This window comes from Capra hircus, chromosome 9 (genome assembly GCF_001704415.2).
Source record: "Capra hircus breed San Clemente chromosome 9, ASM170441v1, whole genome shotgun sequence".
NCBI lineage: Eukaryota > Metazoa > Chordata > Mammalia > Artiodactyla > Bovidae > Capra > Capra hircus.
The window spans coordinates 28,358,868-28,373,957 of record NC_030816.1 but is presented as its reverse complement, the minus strand read 5'-3'; the positions used below and the strand labels follow the sequence as shown (position 1 = coordinate 28,373,957).

General features: G+C 40.0%; 2 protein-coding genes across 3 annotated transcripts in view; one reads left to right on the top strand and one right to left on the bottom strand.

Annotated features, from left to right (window-relative positions):
* Window positions 1-12,118, bottom strand: part of SESN1 (sestrin 1) — a 113,071-nt gene extending 100,953 nt beyond the window's left edge. Inside the window, exon 1 of the mRNA XM_018053093.1 lies at window positions 10,909-12,118. Coding sequence (XP_017908582.1) covers window positions 10,909-11,190 — 282 coding nt within the window. The 5' untranslated portion in view covers window positions 11,191-12,118. The remainder of the gene's footprint in view (window positions 1-10,908) is intronic.
* The window catches only part of CEP57L1 (centrosomal protein 57 like 1), an 83,201-nt gene continuing 80,693 nt past the window's right edge, over window positions 12,583-15,090 (top strand). For both annotated transcript variants that reach the window (XM_013966443.2, XM_005684592.3), the window contains exon 1: window positions 12,583-12,680. The gene's annotated coding sequence lies outside the window, so the exon portion shown is untranslated. The remainder of the gene's footprint in view (window positions 12,681-15,090) is intronic.

Sequence of the window (15,090 nt, the reverse complement as noted above, 5' to 3'; positions counted from 1 at the left end):
ACCTGAAAGACACCTGCCACACCCAATGAAGCAAATTCAAATCAAACATGGTACAAAATCTATTCAAGCCTTGTTACTTCTGGGGTATCTTTAGGGCAATGTAATCTTTGCTTAGTTACTCTGTTTCTAAAATCATATCAAGCTGTCTAGGCCAGGCCAGTTATCCCGCAAGAGTGAAAGGACTATTTGGGGGACTTTTTGGTTAATATCTCAAGCTCCCATTGAAGAATGCAGAGCAGGAACACTGATGGTGCAGCTTTAATCTCCTCAGTAGACCTTCAAGGCAAGCAGTCTCTGCAGCAAACTTGCCTGAAGTATCAGATGTGAATGGACGAGGCACAGAGGATTCAGTTGCTTACTGACAGCACTGGCATACAAGCCATCATTTGCTTTTCTATATTTTATATCCTTGAAGATACACTGGAAAGTCAAATGTTCCTAAGTGGAATAATAAATGAGCACGACCTCAAGGGAGAAATCCAGTTTCCAAGAGTGCTAAAACAATATTCACAAAACCCTTACCTTGGTTTCTAGAGGTGTTATTTCTTCTAAGGTGCTATTCTATAGGGCCAAGGGCCCTGAAAGCAGGTTAAAACTTTTCCAGTGTCCCAGAGACTTGGTCCCCTAAAGGGCAGATGGTACCAGAGGGCTCAACTTCCCATCTCCTCTCCCCCAGTCACACTGTGAGGGCAGATCAGAAGACTAATAGTTAATATTCACTGAGTGCTTACTGAGTTACAGTAAACATTGCGCATGTTACCTCATTTAATCCTCACAACTCTGTGAGGGAACTGAGGCTTAAGGAGGTTATATAACTTGCCCAAGGTCATAAAGTTCGGCAGAGTAGGATTTACAGCCTGGTCTGACTAACTCCAAAGCTCATGGTTTTGACCATTCTCTTCTATTGTTGTACAGATAATTAAAGCATAGGCCTTGGCAATGAAGCACCCAGATGACACGTGTAACTGCCTGCAACCCCTCCTCACTAGTGCCATGCTGACAAACTAGAAAGGTAAAGAACTCCAAGGAGGGGATGGATGCCACAGATCTGCCTCACTCATAAGGCAAACTTCTGGGTAAGTCTACCACTTATCCTGTGCAAGTGGTTGATTAGAAGCACTCTTCGGTAAAGTGGAGATCAGCATTAATCAGCTAATATATTAAAATTTACCATACAAAAGGCAATTAGAGGTGTAAATACATGTGAACACAAAAGGTGGGATATATGACAGTCGATTACATAATAATCTTAAAGTAATGCCAGTTTGGAGTTTGACTCATGTTAAAAGACCTAGATCAAGTTCATCATCTTCTCCTTCATTACCACCAGTATTCATCATCACCATTATCTACTGAGGACTTACTATGAACCAGGCCCACTTCTACATACTTCATTGTTTACTTAATTCTTGAAACTACCCTATGAGAGTGGTATTGTTGTTACCCACATATTGCAGATGAATAGTCTCAAAATTTATTTATAATTAAGTTGGTACAGTATATTAAAGTTAACAAAATGCTTTACCAATAAGATCTTTAATTTTTATAACCACATCATGAGGCATATATTAAAATTATGTCAGTTCACAGATGAAGAAACAGACTACAGAGGTTAATTTATTCCTGAGCGTATAGCTAGTAAAGCAAGTCCCCGATCTTTAAACCTTCTGAAGTAGTATCTCTGGTCAAAGTGAAACTCTTGTATATTTAAAATAGAAGAAAAGAAAAAAAATCAGGGAAAAGAAAGCAATAGCTTCTCTTGTTTTTAAAGTCGAATCATTATTAAAATTAAGAGAAGCTTACAGCCTTTCTTCTGATATGTCAAAAGACAGATAAGCACAGTGCTTGGCATATAGCAGGTACAGAGTAAATACCTCATGCATAAAATGAGAAGAAATCAGTCCCTAGGTTCAATGGTAAAATCTATACTGCCTCAATAAAATTTCAATTATTTCTTATACTCAGAATCTCTGTCATCAACAAAACTGAATATAGATTTTATGCTTTAAGTCTGTCAAATAATGCATTACTTGTTAGATGAAAAAAGAGATACACCTTAATTTGGTGAGATGTGATCACTATTAATGACTTTGAGAGATCTTATTTTTTGAGAAAACCCATCTCCCTATCATTTAAATCACTTTTGAAAGGCTTCTCTTAAATATGTCCTTTAGTACCACTGAACACATCACCCTACCACTATTTTGCAAGGCTTGGTCTTTATCACATGATCGGAAGAATTTCTTACTGTGTTTAGGCTATGAATAGCATTTGAAAAATTACTCAGTTATAATTATAGACAGCTAACACCTGCCAACTTGCTAGAAAATGAAATCATGTAAAGTTTAAAGATGATTGTGCAATGCCTGTCAAACACTGAAGTGTCAAAAGAGTAAATGCTCATTTTTACCTGTAAACTAAAATTCTAATTAGAGAAAGAGTAAACTAAGATTCTAATTAGACTTTACTGAAACGTTACACACAGAACTGACAAATTATCCTAGGTAACTTTTTAAAAAAACATACATATTTAAGTTAAAACACTAATACTATTCATTTAATGAATATGTATATATGAAAGTTTATTTGGGTAATAAGACTAACAAAACTCACTTCACAAACTTTATTTTCCTTTAGTATGGTATAAAAGTTTAGGAAGTAGTTTAAAGGTAATTTTATTAAGTAATAATTTATAAACCTATAAAGACCTTTCCCTTTTAAAATTAAAAAAGTAAAATTTAAAGCAAAACAGTAAAAGTGTCTCATTTTTTCCTAAAGTAATTCCATATTTCATTGCAATCGAATTTGATTCTTTTAAGTAATTATATAAGAGATTAGAATATCAGAAGACAATTCTTTCACAGCCAAATTTCACAAGTTTTTTTCATATAAATTTTTCATGTCACAAATGGTGACAGTCCATTAGTAGTGCATAAGCTTTCAGCAATAAAAATGCCTACTGTGAAAATCCAATAAATGGTCCTAACAGTCATCCTACAAAAACTCCCTAAGTATCTTCAGTGAAAAGCCATTAAAAAAAAAACATGGAATCTTTTAAACCACTTTTTATTCTATACACAAATGTCATGGTAAATGTATCTTTAATGACATTAGTTTAACTTGGTATAGTAACCAATGGGAAAAAAAGCAAAGCATAAAGTAATGTTTCCATGTTTGTGTGTTAGTCACTAAGTCGTGTCCAATTCTTTACAACCCCATGGACTGTAGCCTGTCACGCTCTTCCATCCATGGAATTCTCCAGGCAAGTATACTGGAGTGGGTAGCCACGCCCTCCTCCAGGGGATCTTCCCGACCCAGGGATCGAACTCAGGTTCTGCATTGCAGGCAGATTCTTTACCTGTGAGCCACCAGGGAAGCCCCAATGTTGCCATGAAGTGAAGTGAAGTGAAGTCGCTCAGTCGTGTCCGACTCTTTGCGACTCCGTGGACTGTAGCTCACCAGGCTCCTCGGTCCATGGGATTCTCCAGGCAAGAATACTGGAGTGGGTTGCCATTTCCTTCTCCAGGGGAGTATAACTTAAATATCCAGTTTTCCCACTGTAGGCAGTAATACCATCATCAAATATTCTAAAGAATCCTCAGGTGCCCCAGAGTATACTGTGCCAGTGTCACTGAAGTACTAGGTCATATCATCAAGGTCAATTAGGTCTTTCTCTCTTAATGTAATAACTATGATCTAGAAAAGCTGGGTTAAAGTAAATCCTTTTTTCCATTGACTTCAATTAAAAAGCAAATATTTTACCATGGTGTGAAAAAAATAGACTGATTTGAGAAACTGTGACAAAGAAGATTATAACTTTTGGTGAGGCTTGCTAGTACAAACTGGACATACGAACTGACGTACGTCCAGCGTAACTTTCATCTCTTAATGAATTTTAGGCACTGCCTTCCCTTCACCAGTATCTCCCCTGTCCTTCCACAAATTCTAAAATTTCCCATGTCTCTGGTTCCTCCAGTACCTGCTAATTTGCTACTTATAAACACTGTTTTTAGATATGAAATCATTTATGATTAAAGGTACATCTAGTCAAGGCTATGGTTTTTCCAGTGGTCATATATGGATGTGAGAGTTGGACTATAAAGAAAGCTGAGCACCGAAGAATTGATGCTTTTGAACTGTGGTGTTGGAGAAGACTCTTGAGGGTCCTTTGGACTGCAAGGAGATCCAACCAGTCCATCCTAAAGGAGATCAGCCCTGGGTGTTCATTGGAAAGACTGATGTTGAAGTTAGAACTTCAATACTTTGGTCACCTGATGCGAAGAGTTGACTCACTGGAAAAGACCCTGATGCTGGGAAAGATTGAGGGCAAGAGGAGAAGGGGACAACAGAGGGTGAGATGGTTGGATGGCATCACCAACTCAATGGACACGGGTTGGGGTAGACTCCGGGAGCTGGTGATGGACAGGGAGGCCTGGCATGCTGCGGTTCATGGGGTCACAAAGAGTTGGACACGACTGAGCGACTGACCTGAACTGAAGACATAACACCAAATAGGGCTCTTATTACTAACTCTTCATCAGACCCAAGAGTCTGCAGCTACTTCTGTCACATCAAAGTTTCAACAAATCTTTAAATTGGCTGTCTGAGTTATTATCTACTCAAACAGTCAAAAGATATCCTGCAAATTTCTAATGGTTTACCAAAAAGAAAATTAATATAACTCTAAAACAAAGACCAGCACATCTATTTGCTGTCTTTTACTCCATGAATGATCTGTACAGCACTTTAAGGGCACAAAGTGTTAAAGATAAAATAATTCTAATTAAGCTAAACTATTTTTTCAGGGAGTCCTCCTAATACAGACTATCCAAGACCTTAAGTTGAAATCTAATAGGCAAACATTTAACATCCCATTTTCCTACCAAACACTACATCCCATTTATAAACAAAACAATAACTATGTTAAAAAACTATTCTAAAAACTAATCATTCTACCTTTTTGTTTCTATGCTAGAGACCATTTGGGACATTAAAACAGGAATAAAATATTTGAAATCTGAAAACTTAAAAAAAAAAAGAATCCTTGTTAGTTTCAGTCTTTCTTAAAAGTCAAAGAAAGAGGACAGGATGATTTATGTATTTCAAGAGGACACTGAGGGTAGAGAGCGTAGATACTATTCATCCTTGTAAGCCAGTAGCTAAAAAGAACACAGGCCCTTCACTTTGTTTTCAAACCATTTAGGGGAAAAAGTCAAAGGTTTGCTTCAATTTCTTTACAGTTTTCATTCAAAGAAGTCCAGACAACCTGAGGGTAGATAGTATTCTCTTCTGCACTCAAAAGCAAAGAAAGTGGTCAGAGATAGGAATAAGAGGAAGCATAGAGGAGAGAAGCAAGCCTGTAGGCTGAGGGAAAGGGATTGAATTCTCAGTGTATCAATCAAGGAAGGAAGGCCAAAAACCAGTGTATATGGAAGAGAGAAACTCAGTGTAGATACTGAAAGAGCACTTTCATATCTGCTGTGATACCTAACAGTCAGCAGTGAATGTTTCAGATGGACTACCTTAAATGTAGTACTTTGACTAGTCACAGCACTAAAACAGAAATAAAAACAAAATCATCTTAAAAGGCCAAATCTGTTTCTAGAATGTTCCCAATCTGTTATATTTCATAGTATCATTATAAATTAGTTATGTTCCTAATCTTACAGAATCTAAATTATAACTTGACCAATGCAATATATTACCTAGTTAAATATAAGTTTTATTGACAGTCTCTAACTAAACCTATCTTCCATCCCTCTTTTTCCTCAAGAACAGGAATCTTTGTTCACATGATGGGGGCTCTCCCGGCTCTTAGAGGCTGGATGGATTAATCCAAACCAAAAATAAAAGTGCCCAGTTTCATTGCCAATTACTGGCTTGGTAAAGGGCATATGACACTGCTGGAGGGTTTCTGGGGAAAGTTTTCCTTCCCTGATAGATAGACAGGAAAAAACTCTTTCCCTCCTAAGCTGAAAATGTTCAATGACTGCACATGGTGCCTGGAATTGCTGTAGCAACCTTGCAACCATCAGCTAAGACAGCCCTTGCTACACTGAGCAAAGGTGAACAAAATGATAAAAGGCAAAAGGGTAATGTAGTTCAGCTAATGAATCATTCAAGCTGAAACAGCCCAACCTCCAGACTCACTATGTGAACAAGAGATTTATTAACCTCTGTTGTTAAACCCACAAACTATATATTACCCAATGGATACCAACTGGATACTTCAACTGCAACTTTAACAACTATAAATGTGCACCATACCCCACAGTTAAAGTTTCATTTCTCCCTTGGCAGGTGGGGAGATGCTAACAATCACTTCACTAAATGAAAGTCTCCTCCATCCCACATAACAAAGATAAATACTCTGTTGCATGGTCTAAATTCTCTACCTTAAGCCAAGTTACTTTCAGACAATGTTCATTGCTGGCAGACATATAAGAAAGTTTAAATTTTCTTTTGTCATGGTACAGAAATGAAAAGGATCAAATGACTATTCTTGGAAAAGTACTTGGCTATTCCAGATATACCTCATGACGTTTTGATGAATATATACACACACATTTTCTCCCTTAATTTCCCGCATCATAAAGACCATAGCTCACAGGTAGACTATATTAGCATAATGGGCCAGTCTGAATCTTTCCTTAGGGAATCAAGCATATCCAAAACGTATTTTAGGTTTAAACAAATAGCACAACTCCTTCTATGAGAACAGAAGAACTTCTTCAAAAGCAGGGAATAAATATAATTGATCTTTCACTCCTAAGTACACTGCTTAGCAAAGAAGAGCTCTCAAAAATGTGTTGAACAGATTTAAGTATGTTGACTTGAAATCAATAAATTGAGAACAGGAATACAAACAGAGAATGCTACCCCTCAAAGTGCCCATTTTTACACATTTAATCATTTTGAGTTGAATCCATCCTACCATCTCTCCCTAACAACATGACCTATAGCAATTAAGGGCGCCATCAGGAATAGCTGCAAAAACTGCAAATACAGTTCAGCTTCTGCTGCTTACTAATGAACAACAGAAGGTATTATGGAGCACTACATTACTTGGTTTCCCTTGTGAAGCTAGTGTGAGAAGTGAAGCTGCAGCATCAAGTACAGACCACATGATGCTAGGCATTGAGGAGCTTAGATTCCAACCTAAGGGATTTTCAGGAGGAGAGAAACATGGTCAGATTTCTGTTTTAGATAAAGAGCTCTGCAATTAAGAGGAGGATGGATAGAAAGGTGGAGGATGGATAGAAAGGTGGAGGACAGGTTAAGTCTGGCAAAGTAAGAGATATCAATGTCAGAAGTAGAACAGTGGTGTCAGGGGTAGAAATCCCTTTAAGAGCTATTTCTAATCAGATTTATCAAAGGCAACTTAATCTCAACCTGTGTAAAACAGAACTCAGCACTCCCCTAAATTAACCTTCTACCACTCTTGTCTCCTGAAATGACTTAACTATTCACCAAGGAGTTTAAGTTAGAAACTTTAGAGCCATGCTTCATTTTACTTCATCTCCTATATCCAATTAAATACTATATCCAATGGTTTCTAACTCCTAACTACCTCCTAAACCTAGTCACCTTTTCCCACTTTGTCTACTACATCCTACTCCACCATTTTTGCTTTGGACTAATGGCAACCCACCCCAGTGTTCTTGTCTGGAGAATCCCAGGGATGGCGGAGCCTGGTGGGCTGCTGTCTATGGGGTCACGCAGGGTCGGACACGACTGAAGCGACTTAGTAGCAGCAGCAGCAGCAGTGAACAGCCTCCTTACTGTTGCACATTCAGTCTCAACCCCTGAAATCTATTCTCCAAATTTCTTCCAAAGTGATGCTTCTAATATACCATGTATCATGTCACCATCTTGCTCAGCGCCCTTCAGTGGCTTCTCATTGTTCCTAGGATGAAGTCTATAACTCTTAACATGGTACTCTGTTCTCTGGCTCCTGCCTAAAAACAGTAAGAATTCCTAGATTTATGGTGTTTCTTATTTGCTAGGCACTGTGCTATGCTTTGTAAGCATTATTTCATTTTATTCTCATTGTTAGGCATGAACTATTCTCATCTTCATTCTGCAGATAAGAAAACTGAGTCAAGGAGAGATTATGTAACTTACCAAAGGTTGTAGAATTATTATAGTATTGGAGTCAGCTCTGACTCCTAAGCATCTATTTATTTATTTATTTATTTATTTATTTATTTTTATTTTCTGCATTTTTATTTATTTATTTATTTATTTAAATTTTAAAATCTTTAATTCTTACATGCGTTCCCAAACATGAACCCCCTTCCCACTTCCCTCCTCATAACATCTCTCTGGGGCATCCCCATGCACCAGCTCCAAGCACTAAGCATCTATTTAAACTTTCACACTCTCCTCAAACTGCATTACTTTCCACTCCTAAATTCACCTGATCTCTTTTACCATGAGGCCTTCACATATACTATTCCCTACATCTGGAATGTTCCCCTCACAATCTCATTTTTGCCTGGATAATACTTACTCATTTCTGCTTAAATGCCATCTCTTCATAAAGTCTTCCTGTATTATCTAAAATTACATTGTTTATTTGTTTACTTCTTTATGGTCAGTTTCCCTTCAGTAGAATGTCAAAATTGTTACCACTGATTCTCAGTTCTTAGAAAGGCATTTAGCAGGGGTTCAATTAACATTTGTTGAATGAAGGCAGGAATGAATGAAGTAGGGATGGAAAATCCCATATCTATTAATAGTAACTTCACCTATTCAGACTGAGACACAATATTTATTTAGTAGCTTGCAAGTCACAGTCAATACTCATGAGAACTTATAGCCCTCCTAGGGGAGACAGACACATAAATATGTGATTATAACCCAATATAAGTAAAGTGCCTGTTAGAATTGTGGCTGGAATGATGTACAATAGATGCAGAGATGAAAATGAAGGTATAAATTGACAGGAAAACTTCATAGTAGAGATTCTTGATTCCTTTTGCAGAATGAATGAGTCTTAAAATACATATCACATAGTCCATGTATTTCATTTATGAAAGGGGAGAGGAAGGACTTCCCTGATGGTCCAGTGGCTGAAACTCTTCATTCTTAATGCAGGGGGCCTGGGTTTAGGTCCCAGTTCAGGGAATTAGATCTCACATGCTGCAAGGAAGATTGAAGGTCCTGAGTGCCCATGCAGACAAATACATAAATGTTTTTTAAAAAATAAGGAAGAAGACAGAAGCATCCATTACATATAGGGCATTTTATAGCTCCTTTATAATATTAATTTACTATAATAACACACCTCTGTATTATTACACCCATTTTATAGATGTGGAAATCCAAGCTAAGAGAGGTTAAATAACTCATTCAAGGTTATACAGTATATTAATAAAGGAGGAGAATCTGAGCGCAGGTTTGATACCGGTACCCATTTACTTACCATTATGTCAGTCCTTTGAACTTGTAATCTCCAGAGCCTAATTACTTCAGTTTGCAATCTAACTCTTAACAAAATTGGCTATCTGGTTTCCCATTCTAGTACTTTTAAAGTAGCAAAATAAAGCATTCAAGAAGAGGCTGAAATGAAGAATACTGACAGCAAGGGAAGGAACAGAAAAACTATAAAAATTGAACATACAAATTCAAAGCGGATCATAGAGTCCTATACATACATTCCACCCTCAACTGTACAACAGTATGTACTTGATATGCAAAATGATGACCCCATTATGAAAAAAGGAATGGCTGTTGTAGTCACTAAGATAGAGAAATAACTTTTGATGCTGAAAAGGGTAAACTTCAAGCGCTGGAATAATAATTCCTCTCTAGTAACTCTGGATAAATGTAAATTGTAACAACTGTTTCCACTGTTTGTGAAAAGAAATATCCAAGATTTTAAAGAGTCTATGTTTTATGCACATTATTATTTTTTTGTTGCTTTAAACTGAATTCAAACCAGAACAGAAAAACTGTTCATCTTAGCATATATATATATACATATATATATACACACCCAAGTAAATCATACATTTAAAAAAATTCTGGTGCCATGACTTTGAACACATGTGAATTGAGTAATTTAGACAGAGGAACATAAAGAGCATTTTGACCATTCTTAATTTCTAAAAAACCTTATTCTTAAAAAAAACTTCAAATAAAAAAAGATAAACTGAATATGTACAAGCAGAAGGAAAACTATAACATTCTTAATTTTTTACAACTTAAATAGAAATGTATGTGAGAAAGAAAAGAATCAAACTTAGGCAAACACAGAGAAAGCTAGTTAAGTAATTGACCATAAGAGTCTATCAGTCACTCAACCTGGATCCAATTTTTCAATCTGCAGATGTCAGCTCCTTTACAACATGGGCTTTTATTATTTATATAATTCTTTCTTTCAGAAAAGAAAGGTTGCATTTAGGAAACAGATTCTGGGGTTTTTTGTTTTGTTTTTAAGAACAAGAGAAAATTGTTTCACCAGTTATCTCGAACAAGCTGACTAGGAAACATTTAACATTCTTTATCATTTTAGAAGCTTTTAAACGTGAAACTTTCCACATAGAACATTGTTTGTAACAATATGAAAAGCATACTGGCTACAGTTTCCAACAACATGTAAAAATGAATATAAAGAAATGCAAGTATTTACTTGTAATTAACTGTAATTTTCAAGTATTTTTCCCAGGAAGAATGCATTTCTGCTAAAACTCTCCAGAAAGACAATACTCATTTAGTTGTACTTGAAAATTACTTTAGTTCACCTTGTCCAATTTTAACCCTAAATTAAACGTTTTACAGAACGCTCTAAATTTAAGGTAATTCAAATTATAACAACTTACTTGAAGCAATTAGAAAGTGAATATCTGCAAGTAAACGTCACTGTACTAGATAAACAGTTGTACTTAAAATGCTCTTTCTTACCTGGACGCTCTTCAGGATAAACTCACTTTTCTCTCTCACATCTTTAAAGGGACACCTCTTAGAAAGCATAAGCAGATGAGCAAGAAGCTTATTCAATCCATCCAAAGAAACCGCATTTGAAAGGCCGTCTGCTGGACTCCGATAAGGTGTCTCTTTCACCAAACGAAGACACTCGGTTTTTCTCACAATGATTTGCCTAATGTTTTCCAGAGCTGTCTCTCTAGTAGTTGAATCTCTACTGCACAGTCCATCCCATCTCACTTCATTCTCTCCTTCAGCCATGACAACCGTGGAGTTTTTTCTTTGCCGTCTTCAGTTAACTTTCAGCATGCCCCCCAAAGCACTTTATATTTTTAAAACGAGAAATATAAGAATGGAATCAGAGAACTAGAATCGTCATGAAAAAACACGTCTGGGTGACATTTGGAACCAGAAGCGTCTCTTGAGCTACAAGACAGAGCTCGTCCTCTCCTTTTACCCGGAGGGGCAGTCTTCTGGCCAGAGACTGGAAAAAAAGTTGGCAAGTTGAAACCTTACAAGCGCTGGCTTTCTGCACAGCCAGTGTCGGGAAAGTATTCTCCTGCGACCCGCGGGGTCAGCGGATATCCTCACGTTGGGGAGCTGTCAAACCCGTGCTCTGCCCAAAAAGGCTGGTAACAGTTGAACGCTCTCCAGCCATTCGGTGCTTTTTGTCAGTGCAGCCACGGTGTTCTCGGGAGCGTTCCCACCCCGCCCCTCCTCCGGCACCAGTCCCCGCCTTCTGCAGCTCCTCCCTCTCGGCCGGGCGCTGGCTGGGAAGGCTTGCCGAACCCTGGCTCGCTGGCCGCTACGGCCAGAGACCCTGACGCTCCCGGGGGGCGGCAGTCTTGTGCAGCCTGCTGTCTCGGTAGCGTTGGAGGAAAAGCGTCTCCTCTCCTAACGGTTCCGGGTGCCCTGGGCAGGCGCCGCTTCTGTTCCAATCCTTGCGTCCTCGCCCACCGCCCTCCAAGCCAGACGGGGACAGGGCAGTCCCGCAGTCCCCGAGCGCAGGGCTGGGCCGCGAAGCTGGCGGAGCGGCGGGGCCCGCGGCACAGAGCCCGCCCCTTCGCCCAGCCTCATCTGTGGGGCTCTGCCCAGAGGGCGGGAGCGGGGAGGGAAGATGGGGTCCTCACCCCCCAGCCCCTCCCCTTTCTCCGCCCGGCACAAACCAGGAGCCGCCCCTGCCCCTGCGCCCTCTTCCCCGCCCTAGTAGACGCGACCCGCGGAGGCAAAGCCATTGGGAAAAGCCCCGCCCACCCACTGGCTACCTCCAGACCCCAAGTCCGCGCGCGGCCGCCAACCGCTGCCGGTTGCTACGCAAGCGTGACAGCAAGCAAGGCGCATGCGCTTTAAGAGGCACTTAGTATGCGCCGGGGAGCGTTTTCTATCCCCTGGCGTTTGGCTTCCTTGGACCGAAAAAGGGATAAAAAAGAAAGTAAGGGGAGGTTGAAATACCCTCTCACAGACAACACAAACAGGGAAAAGAAAGTGTGCACAGACGTACACCTGAAAGTGCCTGAATCTAAGTTTAAGGTCAGTCTAAAAATAAGAACGCTGTCTTTATTACGCCAAACCCCAGATTTAAGGAAGCAGGGCGTGCTCGCATTGACTTCTGGGAAAGGTAGTTTGGGTGCTGTATGCTTATTTCGTTTGCGACAAAAACTACAGCCCCCAAGAGCCACTGCGACATTGCCTTTTGTGGCCTGCGAGCCAACGGTTAGCGCTGACAAGGACTGACTGAGAGCGTCGGCTTGGTGAGCACTGTGGGCTTGGCTGCCACTTTTCCTTGACAGGATTTTTTTCCCTTCCTCCATTTCCTCTGGGATTTTAGAAACCGAGCCATCTAGGACTGTAAGCCTTAGTCCGGGGGCTTCTGAGTAATCCAAGTTGGGAAGGGCTAGTCTGGGTGTCCAGTTCTCCCGCGTCGAGGCGAGAATTTGGGAATGGTCGCTATCCTGAAGGTCGGAGGGTGAGGCGTAAGGCCAGACAAGGGGGATGCTGTGGAAACCAGTGCTCTACTCTGCTGCCTCTGCTTCCGTCCTGCCAAGCGGGCTCGCGCGTGATGGATTGGGTATCCCTGTGCAGTTGCGGTCTTTGTTTGCCATTGTACAGGGGTGTTCTGTGCTTTACTTGCTGGAATGACATCCCAAGCCAGGCATTCAAAGAAAGCTGTCAAATCCATTTTGTATGAGACTCAAGGGGAAAGAATCCCTGGTATTCCTAAATATGAATTTTTGCAGGCCTTAAGGATACCGTATGAAAAGAATCTCCAAAATTTAGTACGTTTTAAAGATTCAATTGTTTGTTTACAGATTACCATTTGAGTCATTCCTCTAGAGGAAAGTCAACGTTTGAACGGTTGTCAGTGGTTCAACCTACTCTAGTATTCTTGCCTGGAAAATCCCGTGGACGGAGAAGCCTAGTAGGCTGCAGTCTATGGGGTCTCTAAGAGTCGGGCACGACTGAGCGACTTTACTTTGACTTTTCACTTTCATGCATTGGAGAAGGAAATGGCAACCCACTCCAGTATTCTTGCCTGGAGAATCCCAGGGACGGGGGACCCTGATGGGCTGCCGTCTATGGGGTCGCACAGAGTCGGACACGACTGAAGCGACTTACTGCAGCAGCAGCAGTGGTTGTTCAGTCGCTCCATCTTTTTGACTCTGCGGCCCCATGGACAGCTGCATGCCAGGCAATGGACTGATAACCAAATTAGATTTTGACTGTTCAAAGTTGCAGAATAGATGTGTCTCTAAAAATTTAGCCTTGTTAGGTACTAAATATACAACAGTGGAAAAGACATCTAATGGTTAAACACACAGTACACACATTAAACATACAGCACTATGACATATTATTGGGATGGACAGAAAAAAGATCACTTAGCCAAGTTTTGGAAAGTTAGGGAAATCTTCATCTGGGGGAAAGAGGGCCAGAAGAACAGCATATGGTGAAGCCCTGAGCAAAAGAGAGAGAAGGTAATTTCAGGAAACTGCAGTAAGCCGAGGTCATATATGTTTTGGAAGAGATAGCTTTTTGTGTATTGATGTATTTTCAAGCAGCAAGTAGAATGGTACTGTGAATTTTCCAGATGGTTTCTGAAAGTGACCTATCTTTGAAAAGAGTTCTGATGAATTGGTTTAATTTGGGAAGCCTCCAACATTCTGAGATTACTGGTTTAAATCAAATTTTTTTTAAAAAGAGAACTTACGAGTATGGTTCAAAATCCAAAAAAGCTGTTTTTTTCTTTTCTTTTTGAGGGACTCATCCTCCTTTGTCCAGCCCACAAAGGGTAGGGTAGTTTCTTAAGTCCAAGTCTCCTTTTTACTATGTAATTGAATATGATCTCATTCGTAGCTATGGTTTCACCACCACTTATGACTCTTAAATGTATAGCTCCATCCAGCTTTACCTTTGAGCTTTGTTATATGCATTTCCAAGATAGGTCTTGGATAGCTCACAAGCACTTCAAATTCAGCAGGCCTAAAACCAAATGCATGGTTATCACCTCTGATTGTTCTCCAGTGTTCCATATTTCACTTTAGGGTAACTCCAACCACTTGTGATGAAAATTTGAAATCTAATCTTTATTCTTGGTTTCTTAATGTGCTTCTGCCTCACTGTTCCTCACTGTTTACACTGTTCATTGAGCCCAGGGTAGGCAAGGCGCGAGCAGGAAAGCTGGAAGAAAGTTCAAGGACCCATAGAAACTACAGACATGTTTATTCTCTCCTGACTGGCGTAGGAACCATAACAGCAGACACACTGGATTCTCTCATGGTTGATCCAGTGGACACAGCTATAATGTAGCTGCAACGGCTTTTCAGGTGGAGCTTATATGTGTTTACAGAGCAAAAAGTGGCCGGTGGCCAAGCGGGTACATCTTGACCTGCATGTGCAGTGCTGTAAGTGATCTCAGCTGTTACATAATCATGTATTTACGAAACATGGGGCAATAGTGAGAGACCGTGGAGGCGAGAGAGCTTGACCACCACCATTTTGGTTAATTTGCTCCTACACCTTAATACATGTGTAGCCAAATTATTGTTCAGTTCAGTTCAGTTCAGTCGCTCAGTCGTGTCTGACTCTTTGCGACCCCATGAATCGCAGCACGCCAGGTCTCCCTGTCCATCACCAACTCCCGGAGTTCACTCAGACTCACGT